Genomic DNA, 27,601 nt, shown 5'->3' with positions numbered 1-27,601 from the left:
TCCCTCCCCCACAGGGAATGCGCTCATCATGGGGGTCAGCAGCGAGACCATGCGCCAACACGAGGAGAGAGGAAGGAAGGAGAAAAAGGGTTTACTTCTCTCAAATGCCTATACGGGACGTAAGAGCAGATAACAAGAGAGCTGATGTCTGTTGCTTTTTATCTCAATCTACAGGACAGGAAAGGGATGTGCTTGATTTACAGTTGCTTTCATCACTGTGCTGTCTGAAGTGGCAGCAAGCAAGAAACCCAACTGACCTCAAGCTGCTGCAGAAGCTGTCACAGCCCCTGCCATCACACACACAGGGACCAGGAAAATGTGTTTTGCTTAGGTAGCATAGACCCTGCCCAGAGAACCACCCTGCCCATGCTCCAACAAGGCATGGCTGCAGAAGATGGAGGGTGTTTTACTCCCAGATATCCCATGATGGATGAGATACAGCCATGAGATATCATAACATGGAAGAGAAAATCCTCCAGGATTCTGCTCTTTTGGAGAAAAACATGACCATTCCTTCCACCAGGCCAGATTATACATTGTACACAAAACCAAAGTAACATGAAAGGCCTTGACCTCGGAAAAGAGGAAAAAAACGACATTTCTCAGGGCCATAGGTACCATCGGCATGTACATCACAACCCCTGGCTGCTATCTTCTCTGCATAAACAAGAAATTATTTTCTTTCCTCACCATATAGCAGAAAGGAACAGGATCTCATGAGCGTACAGGAAACATCTTGCCCTGCCATCTCCTACCAGCAATATCACAGTATTTATGTAGAAGTAGAAGAATTTGTGTATTACATGTGCACCACCACTGAATTCTTTAGGAAAACAATACGGAGTTCAAGATAACCAGTTACAACTGCATCAAGTTTTACATCTGTGGTGTAAAGGTAATGCAGCAGCTAGCCATGACTAAAAGCTGGAGTTTGGGAAAAAGGACTGTTTATAATGGACTCTTCAACAACTTAGCCCAGCTTCAAAGTACGACTTTGTATTAAGGCACCTTTATTGAATGCCTTCAAATGGCTGAAAAATAACATCAGGGGCACAAAGCAAAGCTGGTAAACTGGAGGCAGTCAAATTATTATGTAGTTAAGACACAAGAGAGGCTGCCTTCACAAGGCTGACCCTAGCAGCAGCAAGGAACAGCGCTAGGTAAGATCTGCACAACCCTGAGAAGAAAGAAAACTTTAGTCTAACTTCTGGCAAATCGAAATATCTGCCTACTCTTCCCTCATAATCACATGCAAGTAACATAGCTGAGTTAATTTTCTTCTGCTTAGCTTCAGGAAATCAGTCAAAACAATTTTAACAAAAGTAGCAAAAAGTGGGGGAGGGAGGAAGTCCCCATTTTTATCCAGCTAACCAAAGCTGGAAGATGTTCTTTTGGCCTCCTGAGATAAAATCGGTAGCCCTACCCCTAGAACCACATGGAAGGGATCCACCCTTACATTATTAGGGCTGATAAGCCAACTTCCAGAAATCCTTTGCTCTGCCTTAGACCAGTTGAACAAATGCACTGATAACAAGCTCAGCAGTTGCTCCCATCCCCTGTCCATGCCCACCTAAAAGAAGGAAACATCTTCTGTCATCACAGTTTCGTGTCCTTGGTTTTGTACTGTCAACAGCCTCAGAGAGAGGGATAAACGAACAGAGCCCCAGCAGGATATCCTGTCATTCAGTTAGGAAGGGTTTATTCAGCTTTGCAGTGAAAACCTTCAGCAAATACCCTCATTTTGGAATTTTTCCTGCCTGCAGACAAGCTTCACGTGCCATACCCTTCACTCATTTTCCTTCAGGAAGACAAGAGTCTAAGAATGCAGAAGAAACAGCACCTCTAGCAAACCATTGCTTTATGTCACAATTTTAGTTCTCATGTCTGGAGGGCTCTGAAGGAAAAAAAAAATCTTCACAATGGAAAAAAATCCAGTAGTTTTATGCTTTTTGGCTTTTTTGGCTGCAGTGAAACTGTGTCTGACATCACAAGTCCCAGATGAGGTAAGAAGCAGCTTTTTATTTAAGTAATGAATTATTATGTGTCTGTATTACTCTACAGAGGTGGGAATAGTTTCACTGTTACAGGGAGAACTGTTATCAGATTCTATATCATATAGAAGAAAAGTCCACTTTAACAGTCACTGAGACGTGAGATACTGAATTACAAAATAAGAGCTCTGTAATTCAGTCCTCTGAAAAAACAGAAATGCATCTGTATATTCCATGTGAGAATTTGGCTTAAGGGATATGTCGTGAGTACACTGAAATATGGCAAACATGGCAAAAGACAGTAGCTGACACATTCATCAAAAGCATCAAGAGAAAACTGTTGAAGTTCTGGTAAATCAGGAGATAAAAGCAGAAATTCTTCCCTAGTGAAAATTATTCACTCTACTAACCACAAAAATCTGAAAAGCTATTTCAGATAGGTTGGGGGGGAATTCTAAGGAACTGAGGTACTAGAAGTGTACAAAGTTATAAATTCTAAGTAAAAGATTAGCAGACTTTTGGGAAAGTGGTGCATTTGTTATGTACAAATCTATGGACCTGTGGAATTAAACAAAATCTGTTGTAGAGAGGTAGAAAAGTGTTGGGTTACAAATCCGAACCAGGAGTTCAACAGCAAGACATCCTCACAACGTAAGGCTTTAAATTACTGCATTCCAAAGAAAAAAAAACAAACAAACAACCAAAAAAACCACTTGTAGAACAGGGAAAAATTAAAAACAGTGAGAAATTGGGGTGCCCTGTGGGAGGTTGGGGGGGGTGGGTGGGTGGGGAGCCATGCTGGTTGTATTTTTATTGTTTGTTTGGGTTTTCTAAATGGAAAAATACTTTGAAAAACATGAATGAGTACTGGGAAATGTGTTAAACTTATTTTGTCTCTAAAAACTATAAGAGCCATAAATTACTTTATTTTCCCTAGGGAAAAAAAAAAAAAAAAAAAGGGAAAATGAGGAAATGGGAGAAAGTAGAAATAACTCCTCCATTCCAAAACAAACAGTGTTTTATAACTGGAAAAACTATAGGGAAAGGGCACAAGTTATTTTGATCTAGATTTTACCTTTCCAAAATCTCTTTGATTTTTCTTTTTCCAAAAAATGAAATTTTGTGGGGTGTCTTTTTGATGATAACTTCTGCAGTGAGACAATTTAATCCATTCCCACCAAAAGCTTTTTTCATTTCTGCCCCTTAATATCCTACTAGCCCAGCAGTTTACCCAGCCTCAGACTCTTTAGGAGCAAGGCTTCAGTAGCATACTCAGTTAAAGACTCAGAAAACTCAGCCAACACTGAGTATATGATTATTCTACAGTAACAGCGTTGGTTTAACCTAGTGGAAATGCTGATGGGAGTTAAGATGTTGGTTCTTGTTCTGGTGATGAGTCATGTGTTAGGATGGACCATGAAGGTGGCTGTACTGGTGCTGAGCACCAGGGCTTTGAAAAGCTTGAAGCATTCAAAACCCCTCTTGTGCTGGTGCCTTGTGAGGTGGTTTTGGATGGGAAGCAAGGTGCAAAGGTACTTTAGTTTGAGCTTGTGGGAGTCACTTTAGACCTGAAGCCTGAAAAGCCAGGTCAGCTCAGTGCCACGGGCTCTACCAAGAGGGCAGGGATGCTGCTGAGTCCTTGCAGTGTGGCACAGCTTGCTGCTGTTTTGCCAAGTGTCTGCTAGAGCTGTCTCCACGTTATACCCACATCTGGAAAAGGTCTCATTTTTATTTCAAAGATGCCTGAAATGCATCTGTGCAACCAATTAATCACTTGAATGTTACACAAATCAGATTTCAACAGTACATTTATAAAGGCTAAAATTTGACAGCTAAATAGATGTTGAAATTTATTAATACCCAGGTGATGACTGTCAAGTGCAGTCCCTCACAACTCACACAACCTAATCTCCTATCAGTGTCTATGATACATCCTCACAATCTTCACTACTGAAACTTGCTACTATCACAAACCTTGAGGGAAGAAAGACTAACAACATAAGAAACCTCTTGGAGTGAGGGCTCCATCCAGGACTACCACACTGTAGCACATGTACATATCATGCCCAAGGTGCCGGTGTACCAGCTCAGGCTAACTGCAAGCTGCTGCACCAAGACTGCAACATCCCCTGTGTGCCCAAAATGTCCTGGACAGCACAGGGTTTCATGTACACATAGGTTGGTTGAGAACCCCAGGGCAGAAATAATGGGGGATGCCCATCGAGCAAGACATCACAGTGCTGCAGTGGGCCCCAAGCTTGGAAGTGATGGGTTGGAATAGACCCTGGATAGCAAATAACTCATATCTTCCGTGCTATGATGATGCTGCACAAAGGGTTAATGGCCAATTTGCTGAGGTAGAGGACAAACAAAATCTCAAAGGGGTGATGCCCAAGTCCCATTCGTGCACAGGAACTGCTTAGACAGGCCTGGTCTGACAGTCCCCATGCAGGAGGGCTATTGACAAACTGGACACACTTCAGATGAGAGCTGGCAAAGAACAGGGAAATCAGTCATAGCAGGGAATTCAAGAAATGCTATTTATTTAGGAGCAGGGAAAAATGTACTTTGATCCCAGACTGTAAGTATTCATAGGAAGGGAGTAGTAAATTTGGTAGCAGAACAACTTCCTACCTGTCATGCAAACTACAGAAGAGCAATGGCTGGAGACAGAGGCAAAGCCATCACAGACAAATTACAACAGAAACAACATACCACCGTTTGTTTCTCCACAACTGACCATTTCCAAATGAAATTAATGCTTTCTAAAAGATCTTCCTGTTCAAACTACAATTCATGCAAGAACCTCTACTATCCTCCTGACATTATAACCTGGGAAAACACTTAAAACATCCACAGACAACTATTAACATATTTAAATGTTTTCAGATGGATGACGCTGCTAGAACTGGCCCCTACATACATACACATGTGAACACATACACAGAGTGGACAGGTAGAGTGCCTCAAGACACACATTAAGCATTTCCTCACATTGGCCTGGCAATGATTCAGACATTGCCTTAATTGACTACTCAGCTGCTTAATTGGAATCCCATTCAGAGAGTTCACTTCAATTCTACTGTGTCATGCAGGAAGCCTGTCATGGACAATATTGTTGAAGTTAAGACCACCTAAATAGGTCTATACTTAGAGCAGAGTGGATAAGTGGTTATCTTGGAATAGAAAACGGAGCACTTCACAGTTTCTTAGGAAAAATATGACATTTAGAAGGGTTTATTCTGCTGTGGTTGGGCTTATTTTTGTGTGGACTCAATTACTACAAAGCTCTAATATGTTGTCTACTACATAGTTTATCTCCAGAGCAGCGAGCTACTTCTGAACAGGGTAGAACCTGTTGTGGCTGTGGGTGAGAACAAAGCTAGTAAATTCGTCATTTTTCAGCAATGCTACTTGGGGCAGAGTTAAACCAACTCAAAGAACTTTTTCTTTCTTTTTAATTAATCATCTTCTATTACAGATGAAGAAGCAATGTCATCAAAAGCTGCTCATTCAAATGAAAACTGAGTGTGTACCTTGCTCTTTAAACCTTGAAACCCAGTGCCCTGCTGGTTACACCAGAATTACCAATGGGACAGGGATACCAAACTGCAGGTATTTGTTCTGTCACAGCTTTTCTCCATGAATACTACCTTCCATGAATTAGAAAGGATTAATTCATATTACAAATGCTCTATTCCATTTGCTTCCTCAAAACTCCCAAACTGAAGCTTCACTCAGAGGACTTCAAGCCCAAAGTTCATCAGCACATGGTAGAAGGGGAAAATAAACATTCTTATCAATGCCTATCAGAATTTCTTTCATATGTAATAACTTCCTTGTTTATTCTATATACTTTACATGGATGATATATGAATATCATAGAATAAATATGTATTATCACACAAATAATATTTTATATCATCCATATAATATATTATCATATAAATAACAGATTTTTTAAACTGCCAGATTGGGAAGGAGGGGACGGAGATGAAGGGCAGGAATAAATATATCAAAACAAATTTGAAATTTTGCCTTTCAGATTAAAAAAAAAACAAAAAATCAGAAAGGCAGTATTTTGGGGGAAATGTAACTATTTTGAGCTTACTAAGCATTTAAAGAACCTTGATATTAAATAATTTTAAAAATAGTGTTTTAGATCAAAACTTAGAGAAAACTGCTGGGTTAGACTATGCAAAAGAAACAGCTCCAAGGATCTTTTTAGACCTTGATGTGAAATGCATGTTTCAATGAAAAAAATATAAATATAAGGCAGATCGATACAATTAAGCTTAAAGGACTCTTGTCTGACACTGAAATGAGAACAGGCAGTTAAGAATTTAATTTTTCCCCACAGGAGGCTTTAAAGTACTTTAACGCAGCTCCAACTTCTTTTCCTCAGGTATTACCTGGAGATTAACACACACACCCTTTCTTTCATGGGATGTCGGCATCACTGTGTGAAGGACTTTGAACATCCTGAGTGCTGCCAGGGACGCTGGGGCCCAGACTGCATGGGTAAGGGGTTTTTCTTGTTCTTTTTTTAAGTAGAATTTGAGTAGAAGTAAAGCAGTGATTTTGCTTCTTTTCAGTAACTATTGCCATGAGAAGGTTGCTCTTCAGAACTTATTATAGGAGTAGAAATAAACAGTAGTTTTCAACCAAACCTTAGAGGATTTGGAGAAAAACACATACTCAAAGCTTCATTTAAAAAGAAAAATTCCTAGAATTTTTTTTCTAAAAATTCTGGGGAACCCTCTTGGGTTTTGAGATTTTCAAAACAAATAATTTCAGCCAATGCCTGTAAAATGACTTTTCATTTGGGAGGTTTCCCAATACAGATTTTTAAAATCTGTATTTTCAAACCACAAGTTTAAATGTTTCTTTTTTGGTCAAATATACCCTCATCTGATTCTGAAATAGTTCCAAATCTCTTAAATTCTTTACTTTTTCATGCAAAGTGGGTCTTTTCTTTCAGCCCAAATTGAAACAGTTTTTCCACCCAAGTTTTTTGAACTTCCAGGAAATGCTGAAGGTCATTTCTGAAACAGGGATAATCAGGACTGCCTCTCATCCCGCTGCCCTTTTCTCAGGAAAAGCCTTTCAGCTGTTCCACAAGTACAGCAAACCTCAGGCTACTGAGGTGGGCATCAAGACCCATAGAAGAAGTTTCCCTGCCCAGACAAAGCATTTCCTCCTTTGGTTAACAGTTTAGATAAAGGGGTAGAGGTTTGGTTCAACATATGTGAAATCCTTTTGTCCACAAAATAGATTTAAAAATTCTTTTAGCATGGACCAAGTTATATTTTAAATACCAGTCATTTATCTACTAAAAGAAAATAGTTAAAGCCCCATTTATGGAGACTTCTATGGTGGAGTCACCATCCTTGGGGGTGTTCAAAAAATGGGTAGATGAGGCACTTTTGGGAGATGGTCTAGTGATTACAATGGTGCAGGACTGATGGATGGATTTGATCTTGAAGGTCTTTTCCAACCTTGACAATTCTCTGATTCTATAGAAAATATAGAGGAATTACTGTGTATTTTCCTTTCTTCTGAAGATAATCACTTGTGCAGCCTCAAGTGCCTGATAGGAAGAAGGCAAGGCTACACATGATAGTCATCCCATACTTCAGGATGTTCTGGGAAGCCCCATGAGGGGCATGTGTCTTTCTAGTGAGGGTCAGAGCTCAGTGCCCACCAGCCACAGCCCTGCTTGCATTGCTGTGGGCAGGAGCCTACGGAGGCAAGGGAGCCCTCTCTTCCTTCAGACAAACTTCCTGGCCTCCAAAAGCAAAGAAACAATGCTGAGAACTTGATTCTGCTGTCATTTGGAGGAAGAAAATAGCTCTTTGCATTATCTCAATCTTTCTAAGGGCATATGGCGTGCCTTGAAATATTTGGAGGAAAGCAGGTCCTTCCTGAGGCCAGAGTAAAATCACTGAGTAGGGGTTTACTTCACATTTAGCTTCTGAAGGCAATAACAAAATGAGGTTTTAAATAGCATTCTGACTTCCTTAAATGATAGTACACGCTGATACACATAGTGTGAATGAAAGATGGTTTGCCCCTTCCCCCCCCACAAAGCCCGCCAAGACAACAAGTTGCACACCCATCCTTCTGAAAAGATGTCAAGGGAAAAGTATGTCAGGAAAAGGTCATGGAGAAAAGAACAGAGTCTATTAACACTGCCAGTATCATTGGACCACAGATGCCAAAACTGGTGGAACTCAGATGCCTCACATATGTAACTGCTGGGTTTCAGTGGGAACTGTTCCCCACCCCAGCTCTGGGCAAATATTTGCCTGGCTCCAAAGAAAAGCCTGGGTACAAACTGAAAGGTAAATGGTATGAGCAACTGCGTGGAGAGCACTGTAAGAATAAAGAAAAAGGAAAAAAAAAAAAAAAGGCCCAGAGGAAAGAGAATCTGATAGAATTAGGCTTATTATAAGTTCAAAATACACTTTTACAAGTCCGAGCAACTGCTTCAGCCTGCAGGGAGGCAGGCAAAGTAATCCAAGAGGCTGCATTTGAAAACACTTAGGAAGTGCTGAATTGAACTCCAAGAGACAAAAAAGGCTGATAGATTTAAGCTCTTTTGGCCTAGATATAAAGATCTGGCCGTCGGTCTCTGGCAGCTGTACGAGATAAGCAGAAGCATCTCTTTCTCATTGCTTTTCAAAAAACATCCTCAACAAAAGCAAAGGTCTCCCCAGCACTGGGGTGGGCGGCAGCGGGTGACTGTGCCAGCATCGCTCCAGTGTCCCAGCGCTGCCTCCTGCAGCCCCAGTGGCTGGGGGAAACACTCTATCTGCCTGACCAAACTCGTACAACAATATGGCAATTTGCTAAGCTTCTGATAAAGCTGTCCCTTGGTGCTGATATCAAAACAAGAGACGAGAGGTAGTGAAGACAAGGGGAAATGTAATGAATATCAACTGCAAAGAAACTTGTGGTGTCAGCAATTTTAAAGTAGCCTTTCCTTGTATTTGTACCATCAGCTGAGTTTTCTCATAATTTCTCTATATTTGCACATTTATTAAAAGCATCAGTGCAGGTTAGACTGTTTCCATTCAAAGCAAATATTAAGCAGTTGGCATCTATCCCATCCTAAAGATGAGATTTAGCTATCACATGCTAAGCAGGAAACAAGATTCACTAAAAGCCACTTTAAAGATTGAAGTATATGTATTTATTACTTTACCTGATTTCTGGTTATTTCATTTCAATTCTTAATAAATGCACGTATGAGATAAACTGCACTGAAGTTTTATCTTTACATTTACTGCTTTTTTCATGAGAATATTACTGAGATCCAGCAGACCTCACACCCTCACCATTAAGGAATAAATTGGGAAATATTAACAGATTGGTATAAAGCCAATATGTATACATATATACATCCCCTTATTTGCTCATCGTTCTGTCCAAATAAAATTAATTTCCGTTAAAACTTCCACATCACTTAAACACTCTAAATCAGGATTAAGTTACTCAGAAGGAGCATAAATCCAGTGCTGCCCCTCTCCACCCACACAGAACAAACTGAGACTCTGTAAACACTAAATCTACCAGCAAGGTACAGCAGTGAAACTGCAAGGGCAGTAGGAGTTAGATACATTTAGACACACACCACCTGCATCAGGATTATGGTACCTAATGTGAACTCCACTTACAGGAAAGAAGGGCTTATGGAAGTGAGTTAATAAATCATTGCCACAGCGAGGCTGCACAGCTATAAAAAATAAGGATATCCATCCCTACAGGAGGAAAAAAAAAAGTGACAGAACAATATGACTAAAAATTACTTTAATACACATTTCCTTTAGGCAAACTTCCAGTAAAACTTTGAATATTGAAAAAATTCCATTTCAGTTAAAAATCAGACTACTTTGATTTGGAAATATAGTCATCAGTTCTTACTGTCCCTTGCTGGTTGGTATTTTTGGTCAGATTCCAACTGGTATATAGCACTGCCTGTAATCATGGCTTTAGCTTATCTTTGACACACAAGTGTTACCAGTGTCCACTGCACACTGGACAGAAGTAGCTTAGGAGATACCCAAATTTCGATTTCCAAGGTGATTTGAAGCAAATATCACATCATTATGGGAGACAGAAAAAGAAAAAAGCTTCCACATGAAGCAAATGCAATTTGTGAGGGAAAGAAAAAGGCTTATTTAAACTCTGACTTAGCATCAAGTATAATGCTGACAGCTAATTTTCAATAATCAGAGTTGTATTTGCATATGGAAGAAGTGGTCTGGCGAATTCCTGTTGTATCAAAAGAGCTAACAGTTTCAGAGCGTCTGCAGACAGCGGTGCATTAACAGGAACTAAATCAAGACAGTACTTTAGAATAAGAAAAGTTTTCTGTGCCATCATTTGACCACAGTCACAGCTTGAGTTCCCCAACTAGAGAGGCTGATGCTCTCTGCCAAAGCCAATACTCTAGTGAAGAGATTCAGGCAGCTGCAAAATAGCAGCAGTCACTCGAGGTCCCTGTCTGGCCCAGAGTCCTGCAGCCTCCAAGGCTGTCAACCCTCATGTGCAAGGGGAGCATAAGGCTCAGAGCAAGCTGACTGGTGGCTTAAATGTTGTCATTTCTAGCCTGTCCAGGGGGAGCTGCATCACCGTGTAACAGGAGAGGACGCTGCTCCCAGGGTATAAATGGGGACGGAACGTGCACTTGTCAGGTATGTCCTTTCTTTTAAATGAAAAAAATGTAACAATAGCATGTAAGTTCTGCTCAGAAACAATGCATATTAAATTCTATAAATACATTAAAGGAAAGTATTTTAGAAACAGTAGATATTATCTTCTTGGAGTTCATTTTTTGTGAGTGGTTCGCCCTAATCTTCACAGTATTATTTCTACAGACTTCAGTGGGACACAGTTAAGTGGCAGACTTGGCAGTGTTAGGTTTACAGTTGGGGATAATGATCTTAAGGGTCTTTTCCAACCTAAATGATTCTGTGATTCTCTGTTCAGACGAAATTAGTAAAGAGCTCTTCCATTTTGTCTGCCTGATACAGGTGGCTTGTGTTCCTCTGCTATTACTTATGACTTTTTTCCCTAATTATAAAGGACTTATACCTGGAATTATACTCTCACTACAAAGTTCTTTTTCAGAGAGTGCAACACACAGTGCTTTATAGCTTCAACCAACTAGAACCTTTTCTCTCTCTCCCTCTACTGGTTAATCTTTCCATTACATCAAAAGTACATCTGGGAACATGCAAAAAAAAAAAGGGTGAGAAATGATCAGAAAATATAACGTAATTGTAAAAATTGTTTGGACTTTAGGCTTGAATACTGTTCTTTATCATTAACATGACATTCAGAACATCTGATCTGATTTGAAATGTAAGAGAGAAAAACTTTTTTAAAAAGGAGAAAAATCATTCAAAAGACAATGTTTTCTCAATTGCAGTAGTCATCTCTGATTTGCTGATTGAACCTTTCGTTTTATTTTCTCTTGGCTGCTAAGACGCTGTTTTCAGGCTGCTAAGCATGTATCTATCTATAAGTAGAGATGAGACACTTAAATTGTGATTTCTATTCTGTAATTCACAGAAAGGATTTGGTGGGACAGCCTGTGAAAAATGTGCTGAAGAGAATTTATTTGGTCCTTACTGCACATCAGGTAAGTTTGACCTTTATTCATCAAAGTAGGAAAAACAAGGTGACTGAAAACTGCATTCAGATGCCAAGTGATCGCAGTGAAATAGGTACAGGGATATAAAGGACTGATCAGACAACATTTAGTATAGCACTACAAAAATATCTTAATCTTATCTTGAAGCCAGCAGTCAGTAAATTAAGGATTAGAATCATATGTGTGTTCCTGCAGGTATCCCTCCCTGTTAAATAGTAATAGTGCAGGCCACTTTGCACCCTAAACTAAGGGCTCCCATTTATTTGATCTAAATACAGGAGATTCTTATAGTACTGAAAATATCCAATGCATAATTTACAGTGGCTTACAGTGATTTGGTATGGTTCTTACACAGATCTACAAGCTGGTGCTGGTATTAAGGCGTGAAATACTCATGTGGTACTGAAATCTGACAAAAAATGTCACTATGAAGCAGGCCAAAAGTCCTTCTAGCTTAGTACCTGATATTGGAGGCCAACAGTTTAGATCTAGATCTGCATAGAAACTGTAGTGTTTAAAGGCTCCTGATGGATCCATCCTCCATAAATTATCTACCTTGCCTCTGAGTCCAATTCTGGTTTTGCTCTCCACAATACTCTGTGCCAAGGAGCTCCATAATTTAGTCTAAAGCGTAAAAAAGTTTGGGTTTGTTTTGTGGCCGGTAGATTGTTCCATTGGTAGGCCATACTTCTCTCAGAAGCATGACATTGAGGAAGGGATCAGAGCTATGTGCACCATTTAAAATGCATATGTATCACAAGCATATATAGTTGTATAAGCTTTTGCCAGTTTTGTCTGTTTCTTAATGACTTCTAGTATTTGAGTTACCTTCCTGATGCCTGCTGAGAATTAAACACACACATCAGAAAACTGCCCACACAAAAAAAAAAATACTAAGAAACACCTCTTTCTGAATGGTAATAGTTTATCTCAAAGTAAAACTTTTTGCTCCCTCAAGATCTACATCAAGTTACTTCTAAAATGAGTCATGAATGGCCTCACTTTAAACGAGCTGTGTTGGCCTTTCTACACTAATTCTACACCACTGCTGACTCAAAGGCCCTTTTTCTACCAGCTCTCCACTGGATGCCAGTGTTGGTTCACAGAAATGTAACTAAGCCATCATTTCCATGAAAATAGGTTACTTGAATTAATTCAGTATCATGAGTGTAATTATTTTCTAAAAAGCTACTAGAAGATTCAACTGTATATTAATTTAAGCAACATTTTACACATCAGCTTTCAGGTATTTGAGCTCCTCCAAGTTCTCTACCTATAAAAACTGTGCATTTGTGACTAACTGCTCTTCAGTAATAGCTTAGGCATTCCTGGGCTTTATATTAGGGCTGATAACACAGGTAGAATATTACTAATTACTTAGTGCAGGTGATTTGCATGAACAGAGGATATTTTTGAAAAGGGAAAAGGATACATGTCACTGCAGCTTAAACATGAAGTCACAGATACAATTTGGTATGTCTTCAAGCCTTTTCCAAGTGTAGCTGTACAGGGCCTTTCTAAAAAGCATCATTCCAATAATTTATCAGTTATATCCATAAAGCTTTTTAATTATACATAAGGCTTCAAAAAAACCCGTTTATAAAGGCACCTCATAGTTGCCTGGATTCTAAACAGTCTTGTGTGCATAGTCTCACAAGGTTTATAACCAGAAATGGCAGAATATGGGAACAAGACCAGAAAAAAGCCTGAGACCTATGTAGTGATTAATTATCCTTTTAACAAAATAAATTCTATGGGGGTGGGGGGAGAAGTCATAAAACTCATAAAGATCATCTCTTCTGGAGGTGTTTGAGAGAGGCAGAATTGAAGGAAAAAATTAACTAATTTTTTAACAGTTATACTAATGCCCCATGTTACACCTTATATTCAATTTTGGCTTAAGAGTATATGTTAATTTTTACAAGTTTTACAGCATTAGCAACTGGTCAGTTTGGTGTTTATAGTGTGTGATGTGAAGATATGCAGGCCCTCAGGCTATTATCAACCTATTATCAGTGTTATTTACTGACATATGCAACTGTTGAGTATTGATCTTCTCATTAATGGAAGCCTATACATTCAGGACCTCAGGTCATTAAAAAATTCCACTCTGTAGTATCTAACAGTTGTTAGCCAGGACACTATTTTCTGTGGGTAACTGATGTCTTTCCAAACATCACTATTATTCAGTAAAACCAACCCATGTTTCCCTATAGTTTGTGACTGCATTCATGGAGTATGCAACAGTGGAATTACAGGGGATGGAAGATGCACTTGCTTATCCGGATACAAAGGGCTGAGATGTGATCAGCGTAAGTAGATTGCTGTAAATTGCTTTCTATATAAGACATATTCAACAGCTCTGATACCACTAGAATAGGTGAGAATGAACATGGATCGATGCTCCCTAGATCAGATGTACTTTGAAATGATATACTGCAGGACTCAAGATCTCCTGGCACAGCATGAAGACACAATTTAACCTGTCACTCTCTGTCCATCAGCCATAGCTGAATGTGAGGCTTTGCAGTGCCCACCAAACTCCAGATGTACTGCCTTGGGTGACAATGGAAGACAACTGCAATGCACATGTCTGCCCAACTACCACGGGGACGGTACACAATGTGAACGTGAGTAATTATCTTGTTCACTGCGGTCTTTGGATACAACATCATTAGAATTATAGTGCACTCAACATTTGAATTTTTGAAGCAAATTTCACTGTTGTTCTTAACAATCTTGGGTTCATATTCCAAAGTAGTCTCAGGTGCACAAACTAGATTACTTCTGGATGAAACTAAACCCTAAAATGTGCTCCAGAAGCACATCAGTCCAACTTCTAGCAAGCTTCAGTCCATGCCACCAGATTAAATGTGTAGTGTGGAAAGTGGACCACCAAAGTTTACAGATCCACTCCTACCACATTGCTGTACTTGCCAAAATTCAGCCACACAGTTTGCTTTCAAACTCATCAGTAACAGCAAGCAAGGGCTTGTATTTATTGAATAGCCATCATGTGGTGGCTCCGCTTCATCACTAAGCATAAACTCTACAGACAAGATCATGTTAGCTTTCCTTTTTTTTTTTTTTTTTTGGAGAAAAGTAATAGGATCTCAGCTAGAGATAAAAGTCTACCTTAAAGTTGTCCTCGTAGACTCTTCAACCTGACATTGGCCATTCAAATTAACTATATTACAAGAATCTCTACTTACTTTATGTCTTACAGTGCCACCTTTAAGTGACTTCTTCCTTCTAGACCAATTGCAATGAAGAAAATGGTTGTATCTGATGCTGGAAGCACTATTTAGTAAATGCTGGCTTGAATCAGGCCAGAAATACACTAGTACTTATCCTCCGCAGGAATATTTAAGTTATATAATTCAACCCTCTTGGTCCTAACTATGGAATAATCCTCTCTGAGTAGACTTGAACAGCGCCCAAAAGCAAGACATCAGAAAGCCTCTCTTCAGGGAATGTGAGGTTCTTCTAGTAGGCAGCATAGACAACTGAGAGACAAAGAAATTACAGAAACAAGCAGAGAAGGAAGATGCTAGAATCCCAACCTCTCTCGGGTTTTGCATTGATGCAGCCTGCATGGATGTTGCTCCTCTGTCCCAGCGCCCTTAGATACTGGTGTCACCTGTGGCTCAAGCCAGTGTCTTTTAGTTTTGACTGGTTGGGAAACAGAGAACAAGCAGCTCCAGTGCAGCCAAGCATATAAGCAAGGATAGCAGAGGCTGTCCCAGACTCAGCTTGGAGGTGGCATTGCTCATGGTCAATTTGAGCACATGAATGTGTGTATGTGCGTGATTCCACCTGGGAACAGAAGAGAAGGCTTAAAAGATGAGCTGAGCACTGCCAACTCAGTCCCAGCTGAGGGGGAAGAAAAGGAGGAGGAGAGGGGAAGACAGTGAGGAGCACTACCTTTTAAGTGACTATGGGGCCTGTCACCTTGTAGCTACAATGTGTGCTTGACCATATCCTAAACTGGATGAAGGTGTGAGAAGATGCTCTGCAACCAGTGCTGAACTATAAACATGGACTAGCAATGTCATTGCCTTGAAAAAAAGGGCTCATAGAAATAACCAGTGAGCTTCCAGTCAAGTCCTAAAACTACAGCAGTGTGGAGGACGTGACTAAAGTACTTGCTGGCCAGTTTTCCATATAGCTGAACAAGTGACATTATATTGTTTAATTACCGGAAAGAAAACAGTGAAACCCTATTGTATTGAAAAATATTTTCCAACTGATCTAACACATGTTTAGAGCTTGTACAAACCTCGTGTCACCTACCTGACCTTCTCTGGTTAAAATCCACCAGGGAACAGGGAAATAGTTGTGATATTTTAATGAGCACATTACATGTTTTAATCTGTTTATAACTCAATTTGCCAAGTTAAGAGATCATTTCTGTCCAAAAGCAAACAGTTGGTTGCTACGTTAGTATAAACACATTCCTCCCTTCTGTCTTCCTGTTACCACGATATTTCGGACTTGGCTGTTATGAGAAGTTTAGTCTGCTCAGGCTTTGTTTGGCATGGAGGTGCTCTGGCAAATCCTTGTCTTCAATTTGAGAACTGCAGGCAATAATTCTCTTACTTCTTTTTTCACAAGCTATCAACCCATGCTCCAAGAGGGTCTGCGATCCTAATGCCAACTGCATTTACCTTGGACCAAATCAGCACAAATGTACCTGTCAAGAAGGTTACAGAGGGGACGGTCAAGTTTGTTTACCCATAGACCCTTGCCAAGCAACACATGGGAATTGCCCTGCTCAGTCCACTGTTTGCATATATGATGGTCCAGGAAAGGTTAGTGCTGAATGTGTGCCCCAGACGTTTTGTATGCCAACTGTTTAAGAAGAAATAATGCTTTCTCTCTCAAAAAAAAAAAAAAGCCATAAGGGTATGGGAACAACCCTCAGGGAGACCAAGCTCTATTCTTCAACTTGACATAAGTCCTGCCATTGACCAGGAGTCTTTGCCTCCCTTCATAATGTACGTACATCATGTTTCTCCCTCTGAAAATGGGAATGGCAATAGTGTTCTTTCTCCTAAAATATTTTGGCTCATATTTACCTCCCCAAAATGAAGGCACTGAAATGAAGCTTCTCCCCATTAAATTGTGTCTGACTACAGGGGGCCTGTAGAACCAGTAGGGTCCTTCCACAAGTACCACAGGTGCATGTCTAAAGTTAGTGTGCTTAGGAAAGAAGTAATGAGAGTCTTTGAAGACAACCCATGAGAGGCACTCTATGAAGCCTGAATATTATTCACGCTGTTGGGAACTGACTCAGATTGCTATGTGAACTCCCACCACCAAGAAAGCGATACTTCAGAAGACATGCCTGTCTTGCCTGGACACCCTGAAGGGCCAACAAGGGACTCAGTCACCCAGGGTTGTCCTGCAGTTCACGGTCATGCAAGTTTCTCTTCTCAGGGGTGTCTCAGGGATACCCCTCACTTATTAATAGCATGCTCTGGCACTCATTTGGGAGGTAGAGGGCTGTGGGAAAAGAAGTAAAAAAATTAATCTACCCATGCTGATTTTAAATGTTCTCTAGTCACAGAAGTAATCTAAAGAGCTTTATCTGAAGGAATTTTATCTGAGAGTCAGTAGTTTTCTGGAGTGGATAAAAACTAGAAGGAAGTTGTACAAATATGAATAAGGTTTATACTTGTATCTGAACTCACCAACTGATTAACTAAGGCTCTGCAAGATCACTGCCTTTAAACCCTAGTTCCAGAAAATGAAATGCACAATTTGCCCATGTCTAATTTTTCTCTCCCCTCTCTCATCACGCTGACTCAGTCCCACTGTGAATGCAAGGAGCATTATACAAACTTTTTACCTGGGAAAGGATGCAGCATGACGGACATCTGCGAAACAAACAACACCTGCCATAAAAAGGCTCAATGCTCCATGGCAGCACCAGGACAGATTAAGTGAGTACTTTTGTTCATTAAAGGTTTACTCACTTTCTCCTTCCTCCCCCTAGTAAATAGGCTGCTAAAAACAAATTTAGTGAATGATCTCCTGAAGTTATCATTAATGGACAAATTAGATTTAATGGGGTTAGGGTAAACCAATTACAACAGTGTTTGATTTCATCAATCCAATTGCTAATTCCTATTAAGCTTTATAGTACTCAGAAGTCATTTCTACACTTGTAAATGAAAAGGACCAAGACCTCTTTTCTGTTCCTCAGGGCAAACAGCATGGTCTGGCTCAGAGCTAAAGTTTCCTCTTCTTCTTCCAAAACAGAGTAACTGTCTCTTGGCAGCGGTCCCTGGCACACACTACTGTGCCTGGGCACTGCCTGAGAAAATGTTACTTGGTGTGGGCCAGAAACATGCCAGGCAGCATGCTAAAAATTAATCAGCATTAATTATCATGGGACAGCACTAGAGCCCTGGTTCTTTTTAGTATACTAATACAGATACAACTAGGGAATCTGACCCCCATGCTGTGAAAGCAATGACAACCTCAACGGATTCCTCAAAGCCTTGAGTCAGGCACGTGGGAAACTGCAAAACCTCTGGCAGAGTTTGTATTCCTGTACAGAAATTTGCAGTTAGGAGGAAAGTCAGCTTTAACACTAACCTTTATCTTAACCCAAACAATTCAGATATGTTTCTACAGCCCAGTGATGGCTAGTACTGGGTTTAAGGTGTCCCTGAAATGTTAGTTTTCAGGAGCTGAGAGTTTGAATGAGATAAACAAAAAAGTTAGTTCTAAGTTGGGAACAAATTATTTATCATTTAGATCTATAGAGACAGAAAGTGATCATGATCACGCTGAAGAATTTTCTTATTGCCATTTCTTACTTTACGGTGCAGCTTCCTCTTAGAGTCTAATATTAATGTCACTTTTGTGTCAGAGATTGTGCATTTCAAACAAGTTTATCAAGAATATCCCCTAGTTTATTTCTAGAGCATGCTATACTACTCAAATTGCACTAATATATACTTCCACTGTACTTAGTTTACTATACTACTATACTGCACAACATGAAAATTAAAATTCCACATCATACAAATCATAACTTTTCTTTCCTAATTTGTCACTGCTTCACTATTGCAACTCAGTTTTCAACAGCTGATGAAGTTTTGAGAATTTTAGAATGGGAATGTTAAAATTTATGACTGAGAGGAGGGAAAGAAGCAATCCAAGTGCTTTGCACACCTTTCATTCAGTGACCTTTAATGGCAAAAGCAAATACAGAAGACAGACGCGGGATTCAAACTAAAACTATCTATCTGCCAAAAAACTCTAAAATATACTGAATAGTTTCCAACTAAGTACAGTCCATTTATGAAATAGGAACTTTGCAATGAAAAACATGTATTAACATGCATTATTAATGTGAGCACAGTAAGTTGTTTCTGATAAGTGACAGACACTGTATTTTGGCTGCATCACAGATGCAGATATATTTGGGAGGGCTTTTTTTTGGTGGTGGTTTATTTTCTTCTTCTAAAACACAAAGCTCTAACAGAGGCCACAAACCTCCATTGCTTCCTTGCTTTTGTGTTTGTCTTTGGTTTTATGAAAGATGCAGTTGTAGTTACTTCCCCCCACACAGTCACTTCTACTCCCTCCAGAAACAAATTATTTGTCAAAGAATAAATCTCTTGTACGGAGTTTTAGAAGTGACCAACATTTCCTTTGTGACCATGACACCATAACACAGCAACCTCCCAAAAAACTAAGATTGTGTCTCCTTTCTGTTCCCATACAGATCTCTTCTTAATGAGCACTGACACTTTCTATGGCATTGCTTCAGCATGGTAATTGTGCTCAGCATCGCCCAGAAGCTACAAAGCTTCCTGTGGTGCAGAATTACACTATGTATTAAACCATGACCCCTCTGTCAAGAACTGGTTTTCCCTCAACTAAACTCAACTGCTTTCTCTTTTAATTTCATATTTTTACTCTGTCTTCAATGTTAGAAATTAGTGGCTTCATAAACCAAAACTCAGGTAAAATGGAGACAAAAAGCTGAGCTCCCCATTTCCAGAGAGATACAATTCTCTTCCCCTTCCTCAGTAAGCTGAAGTAGTGACACTGGCTCTCTTCTGTTCTGCCAGTACTGTCCATGCAGCTTATCTTGAAAACATCAAGCAACTAAGTTTAAATAGTCCAGGTTTTTTTCTAAAGCTGTGCCTCTTTAGAGATGCTCAGCCCTTACAGTATGTGGTGCTTTCATAGCAAAATCCTATACAGCCCCATGCAGTACGCCTTACAAACCACAGCCTCCAGACAAAGCTAAGACAAAACCGATCCAGTCACCCACCCAGTTGGTCCTTCCCAATCCCAGCCATACAGGGTAAATTACTCCATCAGAAACAGTGAGGGGACACACAGGTTTGAAGGGTTTGATCCCATGAAAGAGGTGCTAATCTGGAATCGCTATGTGCTTTCCTTTAGCAGCAAAATGCATACTGTGTTACTGGACACCCGCGTGGTTCTAAGCAATATTGTCCTCAGAAGAGAAATCTCAAACTACACAGGTATTTCTGCAGCTCATTGTGCCCCTGAAAATTATAGGAGGGAAAAAAAAAAAAAGAAAAAATATCACATTGTTTAACCACCTGCTTCCTTATAACCATTTACTGAAGGAGAGAGAGGTTTAATTTGAAACCTTGATCTGATTTGTGCAATATTTCAAGGGTAGTTTCTGAAGCCTCAGTTTTTTGTTCTCTGGTCAGAAGTGAAGGGGACTGTGCACGGCAATGCAACAAACCCCCATCAGAAGAAAGGGGTCAGTCTCCAAGAAAGAGCTGCTCCTCTCTCCCAGCCCTAAACACTCAGGCTCTACAGTCACACCCCTCTACCCAAGAGTTCCTCTTAAGAAAAGAAAAAGGACTCATCTCTTTTAGTTGCATCCTAAAAATTTAAAATTCTTTTAGATTTCTATTTTTCCCAGGGCCCAGAAGGAATCAAAGCCTTAGCCTCTTGGCCAAAATTCCATCACCCCTCTGAGACTTTGTGCAGCACCCTACACTGAAGTGACTTTCAAATTAGATTTCTATCATTAGGGAAACAGCTACAGTAGAGATTCTACGTGGGAAGTAGGAGATGATTTGGCATCAGGTTGGTACAACTTGTGGGGTGTGAATGACAGATGTGTGTTTGCAACAACCAGCACATGCATATGATTAGGTCATTAGTTATATAAAGAACATCTTTTGCTTGCATGGAGTCATGTTCCTTCTCTAATGATGCCTTTGGAAAAAGTATCCAAAGAGATGATTCACTACAGATAGGGCTCCTAGAGAAGCTTAAATAGGAAAGGCGCTATTCAAGCCAATGTTTAGCAATACATACTACATAGTTGTTTAGTGTCCTAAATATAGTTAGGGTTTCTTTCTGTGCGTGCTACAAATTGACAAGTGCCTGCTTTAATTTTAGCACTGCAGATGAGTAAAGGACTGAGCTGACACCACCAGCAAGTCTCCCAGCAGAGGCTGAGCAGGGGTTGATTTTCTGAAGAGTGCAACAGAAAAAGCTGAGATTAGCAAAACCAGTAGGCCCTGATGGCCCCTGACGGCTTAGAGAGGCCATCTTTTTAGCAAGTACTAACCGCTGCTCTAGGGGAATATTCAGGCTAACACAAGGTCAAAGCACATGCAAGTCCTAACTACAATTTGTACCTATCAACACCTCATAGCAACCACCCATCATCAATCAACAGCCAACGATTTTCTCCTCACCTCTCTTGTGACACTGAGATCTCTCATGGCCATAAGATTCAGTTTTCATGAGGCATGTTCCCTCCCTCACAGGACAGAAAATCTCAGCCTGATGCTTGGGTTTGTTCTTCCGTAAATTTCCTTTACATTTTGCCTTGGCCGCAACGTGTTACTTCATATGCAGCCCAACCCAAGCCAGTGAGGACATTGAGCCCAACTCAAGGCATTGCCTGTCACCACAACCTAAGCCTGCTTTGGACTTATGTAGGACAACTGTATATCACTGGCATTGCTCACAGGCTGGAGTCCCTAGGGGAGAGTCATTGTGTTACAGCAGAGATTCTATTTCCAGTGCAGAGACAACAGAAGAATAAATACAGCTTTGAAAAAGCATGACATTGAGGGCTTCAGCAGCTTCAGAAAAAAAAAGAAAAGATAATGTTAAAGTACCAGTATAATTGCCCCAGATGGTTGGATTCCTTAAAGGACAGTGTGATAAAAAACTGCTTTGCTTTATTGAAGGACCGACACCCTTACTTGCCTTTTTCTACCAGTTCAATGAGCTGCCAAAACCCCCTTCATACATAACTACCATTAATCCCAACGAGTCACACATAGTAAGTGGGGCCCAGAGGCTCCACTGCAGACAGGAGCATCACATAGTCCCTACTCAAAGAGCTACTACAAGACAGACACCGCTGCCTCCTGGCCCAGCTGACAGCAGGACATCACATCAAGCAAGCAGCCACCAGTCTGCCCTACCAGCTGACATACTCTACAGCATACAGAAGCTGTAGATTAAACCAAAATGAATTCGTGCTTCCTGAAAATGTATTCAGAGTTGCGAGAGGTAACAACTAGAGCAGGTTTAGCTAGAGCCTCGCTGACACCACAGGGCATCAGCACATAACTAAAATTGACAATCCCTTCGCAGGTGTACGTGCCAGGGTGGCTCTGTGGGGAACGGGTTTGTGTGCTATGGAAACATCATGGAGCGCCTCCGAGACCTGAACACTGAAGTGGGAGGACGGTGGCAAGGCAAGCTGACATCTGCCTTATCACTCATGGGTAAGTGACTGCATGCAAGCAAAGTCAGCTCCTTCTGGGTGGGTTGATCTTGCCCTGTTTGCCCCTAGCACCAGCAGCTATAGGAAGGTGCCCCTAACAGTACAACAAGAGTACACACTACTCACTGCAGGCTCCTCTGAACAACTAAAGCTGACTTTGCCCAGTGTGACATGCAATCTGCAAGAATTTTCAAGCAGAGGTGCTAAACACATTCCCACAACCCCTCACAAGTCATTTGGTGTCACCACTGGGTTTTGCACTGTTGTGGAACAAGTGGAACCAGTTCCCCTCCTTCCCTGCCCTCACTGTTTTTGGATAATTGAGATTTGATGTAGAGCAATGTACAGAAGTCCACCAAAACCACCAGGATTCCCAGCTGGGTCCCTCTTCCCCAGTCCCCAGCCATCACCAATGGCATTGCTTTCACCAGGAAAGAGGGGAGATGCAAGTCAGAGACTGATCCTGTCTATGGTCTTCATGACCCTCAGGAGCCCTCTATCAGAGCACCTTGGCTGGGGGGTCTCCAGGTTTCCAAAGTGACTGCAGAGGTAAGATGGAGGCTCTATTAGGGCTCACAGCATCCAGCTTTTCAGTTACTGCAATCACCTCATGAAGAGAACAGCATTAACTGTCTTCATCATCTTCTAGTGCAGTAACACAAATGTGAGCTATTAACAAACACTTCTAGAATCAAGCTGGATCTTCAATTTAAATTTTTAAATATGAAAAATTACCTCCTATTTAATATAAATGAAAATAAACTAATGAAAATAAAGATCCTGAATTCCTGATCAAAACAGAATAACCCCCCATAGCTGGCCAAGAACAGAGCCTTGTTACAACCTTTACATTCAGCACTGCAGACCTGAATCCATTCATTGCCTCAGCACTGAGCACTGCGGTTTCTCTGCAGGTTGCTCCTTCTGTGTCTGAAAAGTGCCCAACATGATTTCCTACCAACAATTCAGATTTTGTGTTCCTTGGTTTGGACAAAAATGTGTAGTTTCACTTTCTAGACACAAGCTGCAAAGGCACATTAACATCGCAGGTTATCTTACAATATATTGACTCCATATTAATGTCTTTCAAAAGCTAAGCATATCGAGCAGAATAGTTCACATGGGTTTATAAGACAGCATATTAATTTTGAGATATATTCCCTAGTACACCATACTTAAAACAACTGCAAGGATGGTTTTAGTTCTGATTTTAAGCCTCTGAAAAATAGAGCTGAATATTAGCAATATTTAATGCCTTCAGCTGGAGAAACAGTGGTTTCATACTGCTGTCTTGGAAACAGAAACGCTATCTGGGTAGCAAATTAATTTTAATTAATTTTCAGTGCATCAGCTTTTATTACCAGTTATGTGTTTGCTAATATTTGCACTACCAGCAGGTTATCAGAGCATATTCCTCACCCCATGAAGACTGAATTGATTTAAAGCAGGATGCCACCTTCCTTCAAAGGCATGACTCCAAAGAAACATTTATCATGTCCATCACTCTGGTCTTCATGCCACAAAATCTGGGCTGCCAGAAGTATTCTGAATGTTTACCTCACCCTGTGTCAAATATAGCAGCAGCACCTGGATTTCACATCCCATCTGCCTCTTATCTTTCAACAGCTTAGATTTTGAAACTCAAATTAAGATTTAGTAATCACAGCTAGCATTTCTTCTTCTTCTGTCCTTGCATACCTAGCACAGATAACACCGGCCCTTCTTCCAATGAGCTTTTCAATACACATTTAAACGTGGGGTTTTTCTTTTTCCTCTCTCTCCTAATCAGAAAATGTCTATGAATGGCCACTGAGTACTCTGGGACCATTTACTGTGCTTGTACCAACAAACAAGGGACTCACAGGTACAAATGTAAGTAAACAACAGAGAGTTTTTAAATTGGGAGGATTTAGCTCCTTCAAAAATCTCATGTGTTAATAATATTCTGATGCAACAGATTCAGAAGAACTTTTTGCTCCAGCATTTTTCTGAGTAGATATAAATCTTGGGCCCAGAGATTGTCTTTTTTCTACTTGAAAGAAAACCAAAATGAGTTGGTGAGTCAGGCTAGAATGTAGTCATGCTCCAGGTAAGTTCTGCATTGTCTTACATGACTGTATGCAAGGTTTTTTCACTTGGTTGAGACTGGGTCTGAATTAGGGTCTGAATTTCCAGCAGGGAGGCCTACAGGTCAAATTTTATGTAAGGATGATAAAAAACAATGCGTTTAGTTTAAAACAAACAAGCAAGCAGAAAAAATAACCCAAAAATAGTGCCCTGACTTGCAATTGGTCGGCATCCAGCACCTTCACCGGAAGTCAGGACAATTCTGGAGGCATATACTGCTCACATAGGGATATAAGGGTGTCATCTGACCTGAACTGGTCATCAAGGGGCAACGGGTGCAAGCTGGACCATAGGAAGTTCCATATGAATATAAGGAAAAGCTTTTTTTACTGTGAAGGGGACAAAGCACTGTGACAAGCTGTCCAGAAAGGTTGTGGAGTCTCCTTCTCTGGAGACATTCAAAACCTGCCTGGACATGTTCTTGTGTAACAATCTAGGTGATCCCACTCTGGTGGGGGGGTTGGACTAGAGGATCTTTCAAGGTCCCTTTCAACCCCTGCCATTCTGTGATTCTGTTTGATTCTATGAACTGAAATCAAGAGGGGCTTCCATTTGGTTCAGACCCTATCACCTCACTTCAGAAGAGAATATGTCATTTCAGGATGTAACAGCTGGAGATAAAAAAAACATTCACTGTGAGATAATTTTTAGATGAAGTTTCTATTGAAATACATCTCTGTTCTTCTGCTTTTCCAAAGGATCTTCTGAATAATAAACTGAAAGCACAGTACTTCGTGAAACTCCATATTATCGCTGGTCAACTGAATACAAGTAACTTGAATAATACTAACATAATATATACTTTGACTGGCAAGTCAGGAGAGGTATCAAAGGGAGAAAAGGTAAGTCACCTTCCAACCAACCTCAGCAGGAAAACTATGCTCTGTTCACTCCACAAGGACTATGAGATGTTTTTCCACAGCAATAAATCAGGTTGCAGATAGCTACTGTATTACAAAATACCACAGCTGCAGCCATGTTTTGCTAGGAATTCATGTGAAACTTTTAACCTCACCAGCATCAAAGTTCCGACTAAAATCAATGAAAACAAAAATTACCTTCAGAGATACATCATGACTGAGTCAGACAGTGATCAAGTTCAGACCATAGTAAAAATGTTTGCTAAAATTAAAGTAATCTTAAATCTGTAGTCATCACCAACAGAGGTGCAGAGGGGGCATTAAGAGAGCCCAGGTGAAGTAAGAGGGGAATGGAGGTAGAAAAACCCAGAGCTTATGCTGGAAAGCTCTGTGTGCTGCTCACACAGAGCAAGCACTGACTGCACTGCAGATCACACCTCCCTCCATCTTTGAATGACACAGCAAATAGAAGCCTTCAGCCTAAAGAAAACATGCATGGCAATTCATCATGAAAGATATGGAGTACAGTTCATCACTAACCCAGCTCATTTGATGTCAGAAAACATCAGGGCAGTCTGATCCCAGAGTTTAAAAATATTTGTCCTCTAGAGCTGACAAACTAGATTTTATAATCTAGAATTATTGCTCTCGGTCTCTTAAAGGTTTGTTCATGACTTGAGCCTATGTGAAGGCTGAAATGAAGTACCTCTTATGTTTATTAGTAGATCAGTGGTAACTGAGAGCTATTTTATTTCATTAATGAGTGTACACTCCGTCTGTAACAGGAAAATATAATTGCTGTCTGAGGCCTGTTCGTTTCCTGCAGGATTCAGTACAATGCAGAATCAGCAATATTTTGTTGTTTGAAATATACATATAATATAAGGAAATGGGTTGCAGTCCCGTAAGATTACAGGAGTTGACCCTTTCAGTACAATCACATTTTAAAACATTTCCTGGCAGACTCCTATTACTAGCAGTCACAGAACCTGTTTAGGGATGCTGCCCATGAGGCCTGTCTCTGCTTCTCTTCTAAGCTTTGCTGTCCTGAAACAGAATAACATAGTCCTGATCCAAAGTTAGTGGATTTTTTTTCTATATCCTTGCTAATCATTGGAAGGGGCCTCTAGCCTCCCCAGATTTAAATGGCCCGGGTGTTGGCAATGGAAGGGGGTGTTAGACTTTATTCACTGCTCATACTCGTCATTCCATAATAAAAAGCTCACTAGCTATTGTCTGGCTTCTTTCAGGATAATCAATTAAGGATTAGAATCCAAGGAGGAAAAAGGAAAGGAAAACTTCTGCAGGGAAATATCATTGCTTCCAACGGGATTTTGCATATTATTGACAAAGCCATGGACAATATGAAGCCAACAGTGGAAAGCAGCAAAGAGGTGAGCCATATGCTACATACAGACTTTCTTTTAAAATAGTTTTATATTAATTGAATGCAAAGGACAGACAGATATCAGGTAAAACTTGTATCCAAAGCAACAATCCCTCATTAAAAAAAATACTATAAAAACTGATAATTTGGGATGCTTTGAGGTTTTGGTGTCCTCCTCAGCATATTTCCTTGAGAGTTCACTCGCAAAGTGTTTTTGCAAATATTTTATTTCTCTGCCCTTTCTCATTGGGAACAAAAAGATAGCAATGTTTTCCTCATACACAGACACTGTATGTATGTTCTGTGGTTACACAGTATTTCAAGTCAATGACAAACTTTAACTATAAGCTGGTAAAGCATGAAGACAAGAGTGCCACCATCTCAGCCATTTCCAGACACCACCAGCCATCCAACTGTATTCAATCCTTAATAACTGAGACTCATACAGAAACTCAAAAATGTCTTACAGGATTTGGTATTTATTCTATGTTCCTGACTTAAATAAATCTTCTCATCTTATTTCAGGAAACCATAATGTCAGTACTTCAAGATAATGAAAGATACAGCCAATTTATGTCTTTGATAGAGGTAAGGATCTGAAAAATCAATTCCATAAAGCTATTTTCAGATGTTCTTAATATTTATATGTAATTTCATGTCTGTTTGTAAACCAAACCAGAAAACCGGCCTTGGAATGGATTTACAGGAGGAAAACAGACCTTACACCATATTTGTTCCAAGCAATGAGGCACTGAGTAATATGAATGCTGAGGCTCTGGATTACCTCCTTTCTGCAGAGGTATAGTCTTTCTA

General features: G+C 40.3%; 1 protein-coding gene across 1 annotated transcript in view; it reads left to right on the top strand.

Moving 5' to 3' along the window:
• Nucleotides 1-1,919: 1,919 nt before the first annotated feature.
• Nucleotides 1,920-27,601, top strand: part of STAB2 (stabilin 2) — a gene marked incomplete at both ends in the record, with an annotated part of 80,221 nt that continues 54,539 nt past the window's right edge. The window contains 15 exons of the mRNA XM_084268150.1: nt 1,920-2,003; nt 5,473-5,606; nt 6,397-6,512; nt 10,605-10,690; nt 11,571-11,640; nt 13,869-13,964; nt 14,157-14,282; nt 16,267-16,463; nt 17,464-17,597; nt 22,282-22,415; nt 24,204-24,286; nt 25,240-25,383; nt 26,652-26,795; nt 27,314-27,376; nt 27,468-27,587. Of these exons, the coding sequence (XP_084124276.1) occupies nt 1,920-2,003; nt 5,473-5,606; nt 6,397-6,512; nt 10,605-10,690; nt 11,571-11,640; nt 13,869-13,964; nt 14,157-14,282; nt 16,267-16,463; nt 17,464-17,597; nt 22,282-22,415; nt 24,204-24,286; nt 25,240-25,383; nt 26,652-26,795; nt 27,314-27,376; nt 27,468-27,587 (1,731 nt within the window). The remainder of the gene's footprint in view (nt 2,004-5,472; nt 5,607-6,396; nt 6,513-10,604; nt 10,691-11,570; nt 11,641-13,868; nt 13,965-14,156; nt 14,283-16,266; nt 16,464-17,463; nt 17,598-22,281; nt 22,416-24,203; nt 24,287-25,239; nt 25,384-26,651; nt 26,796-27,313; nt 27,377-27,467; nt 27,588-27,601) is intronic.

The sequence above is a fragment of the Gallinula chloropus genome, assembly GCF_964237585.1.
Source record: "Gallinula chloropus genome assembly, chromosome: 1".
NCBI lineage: Eukaryota > Metazoa > Chordata > Aves > Gruiformes > Rallidae > Gallinula > Gallinula chloropus.
Note: the sequence above shows the minus strand (reverse complement) of the source record. Positions and strands in the feature narration are given on the sequence as shown.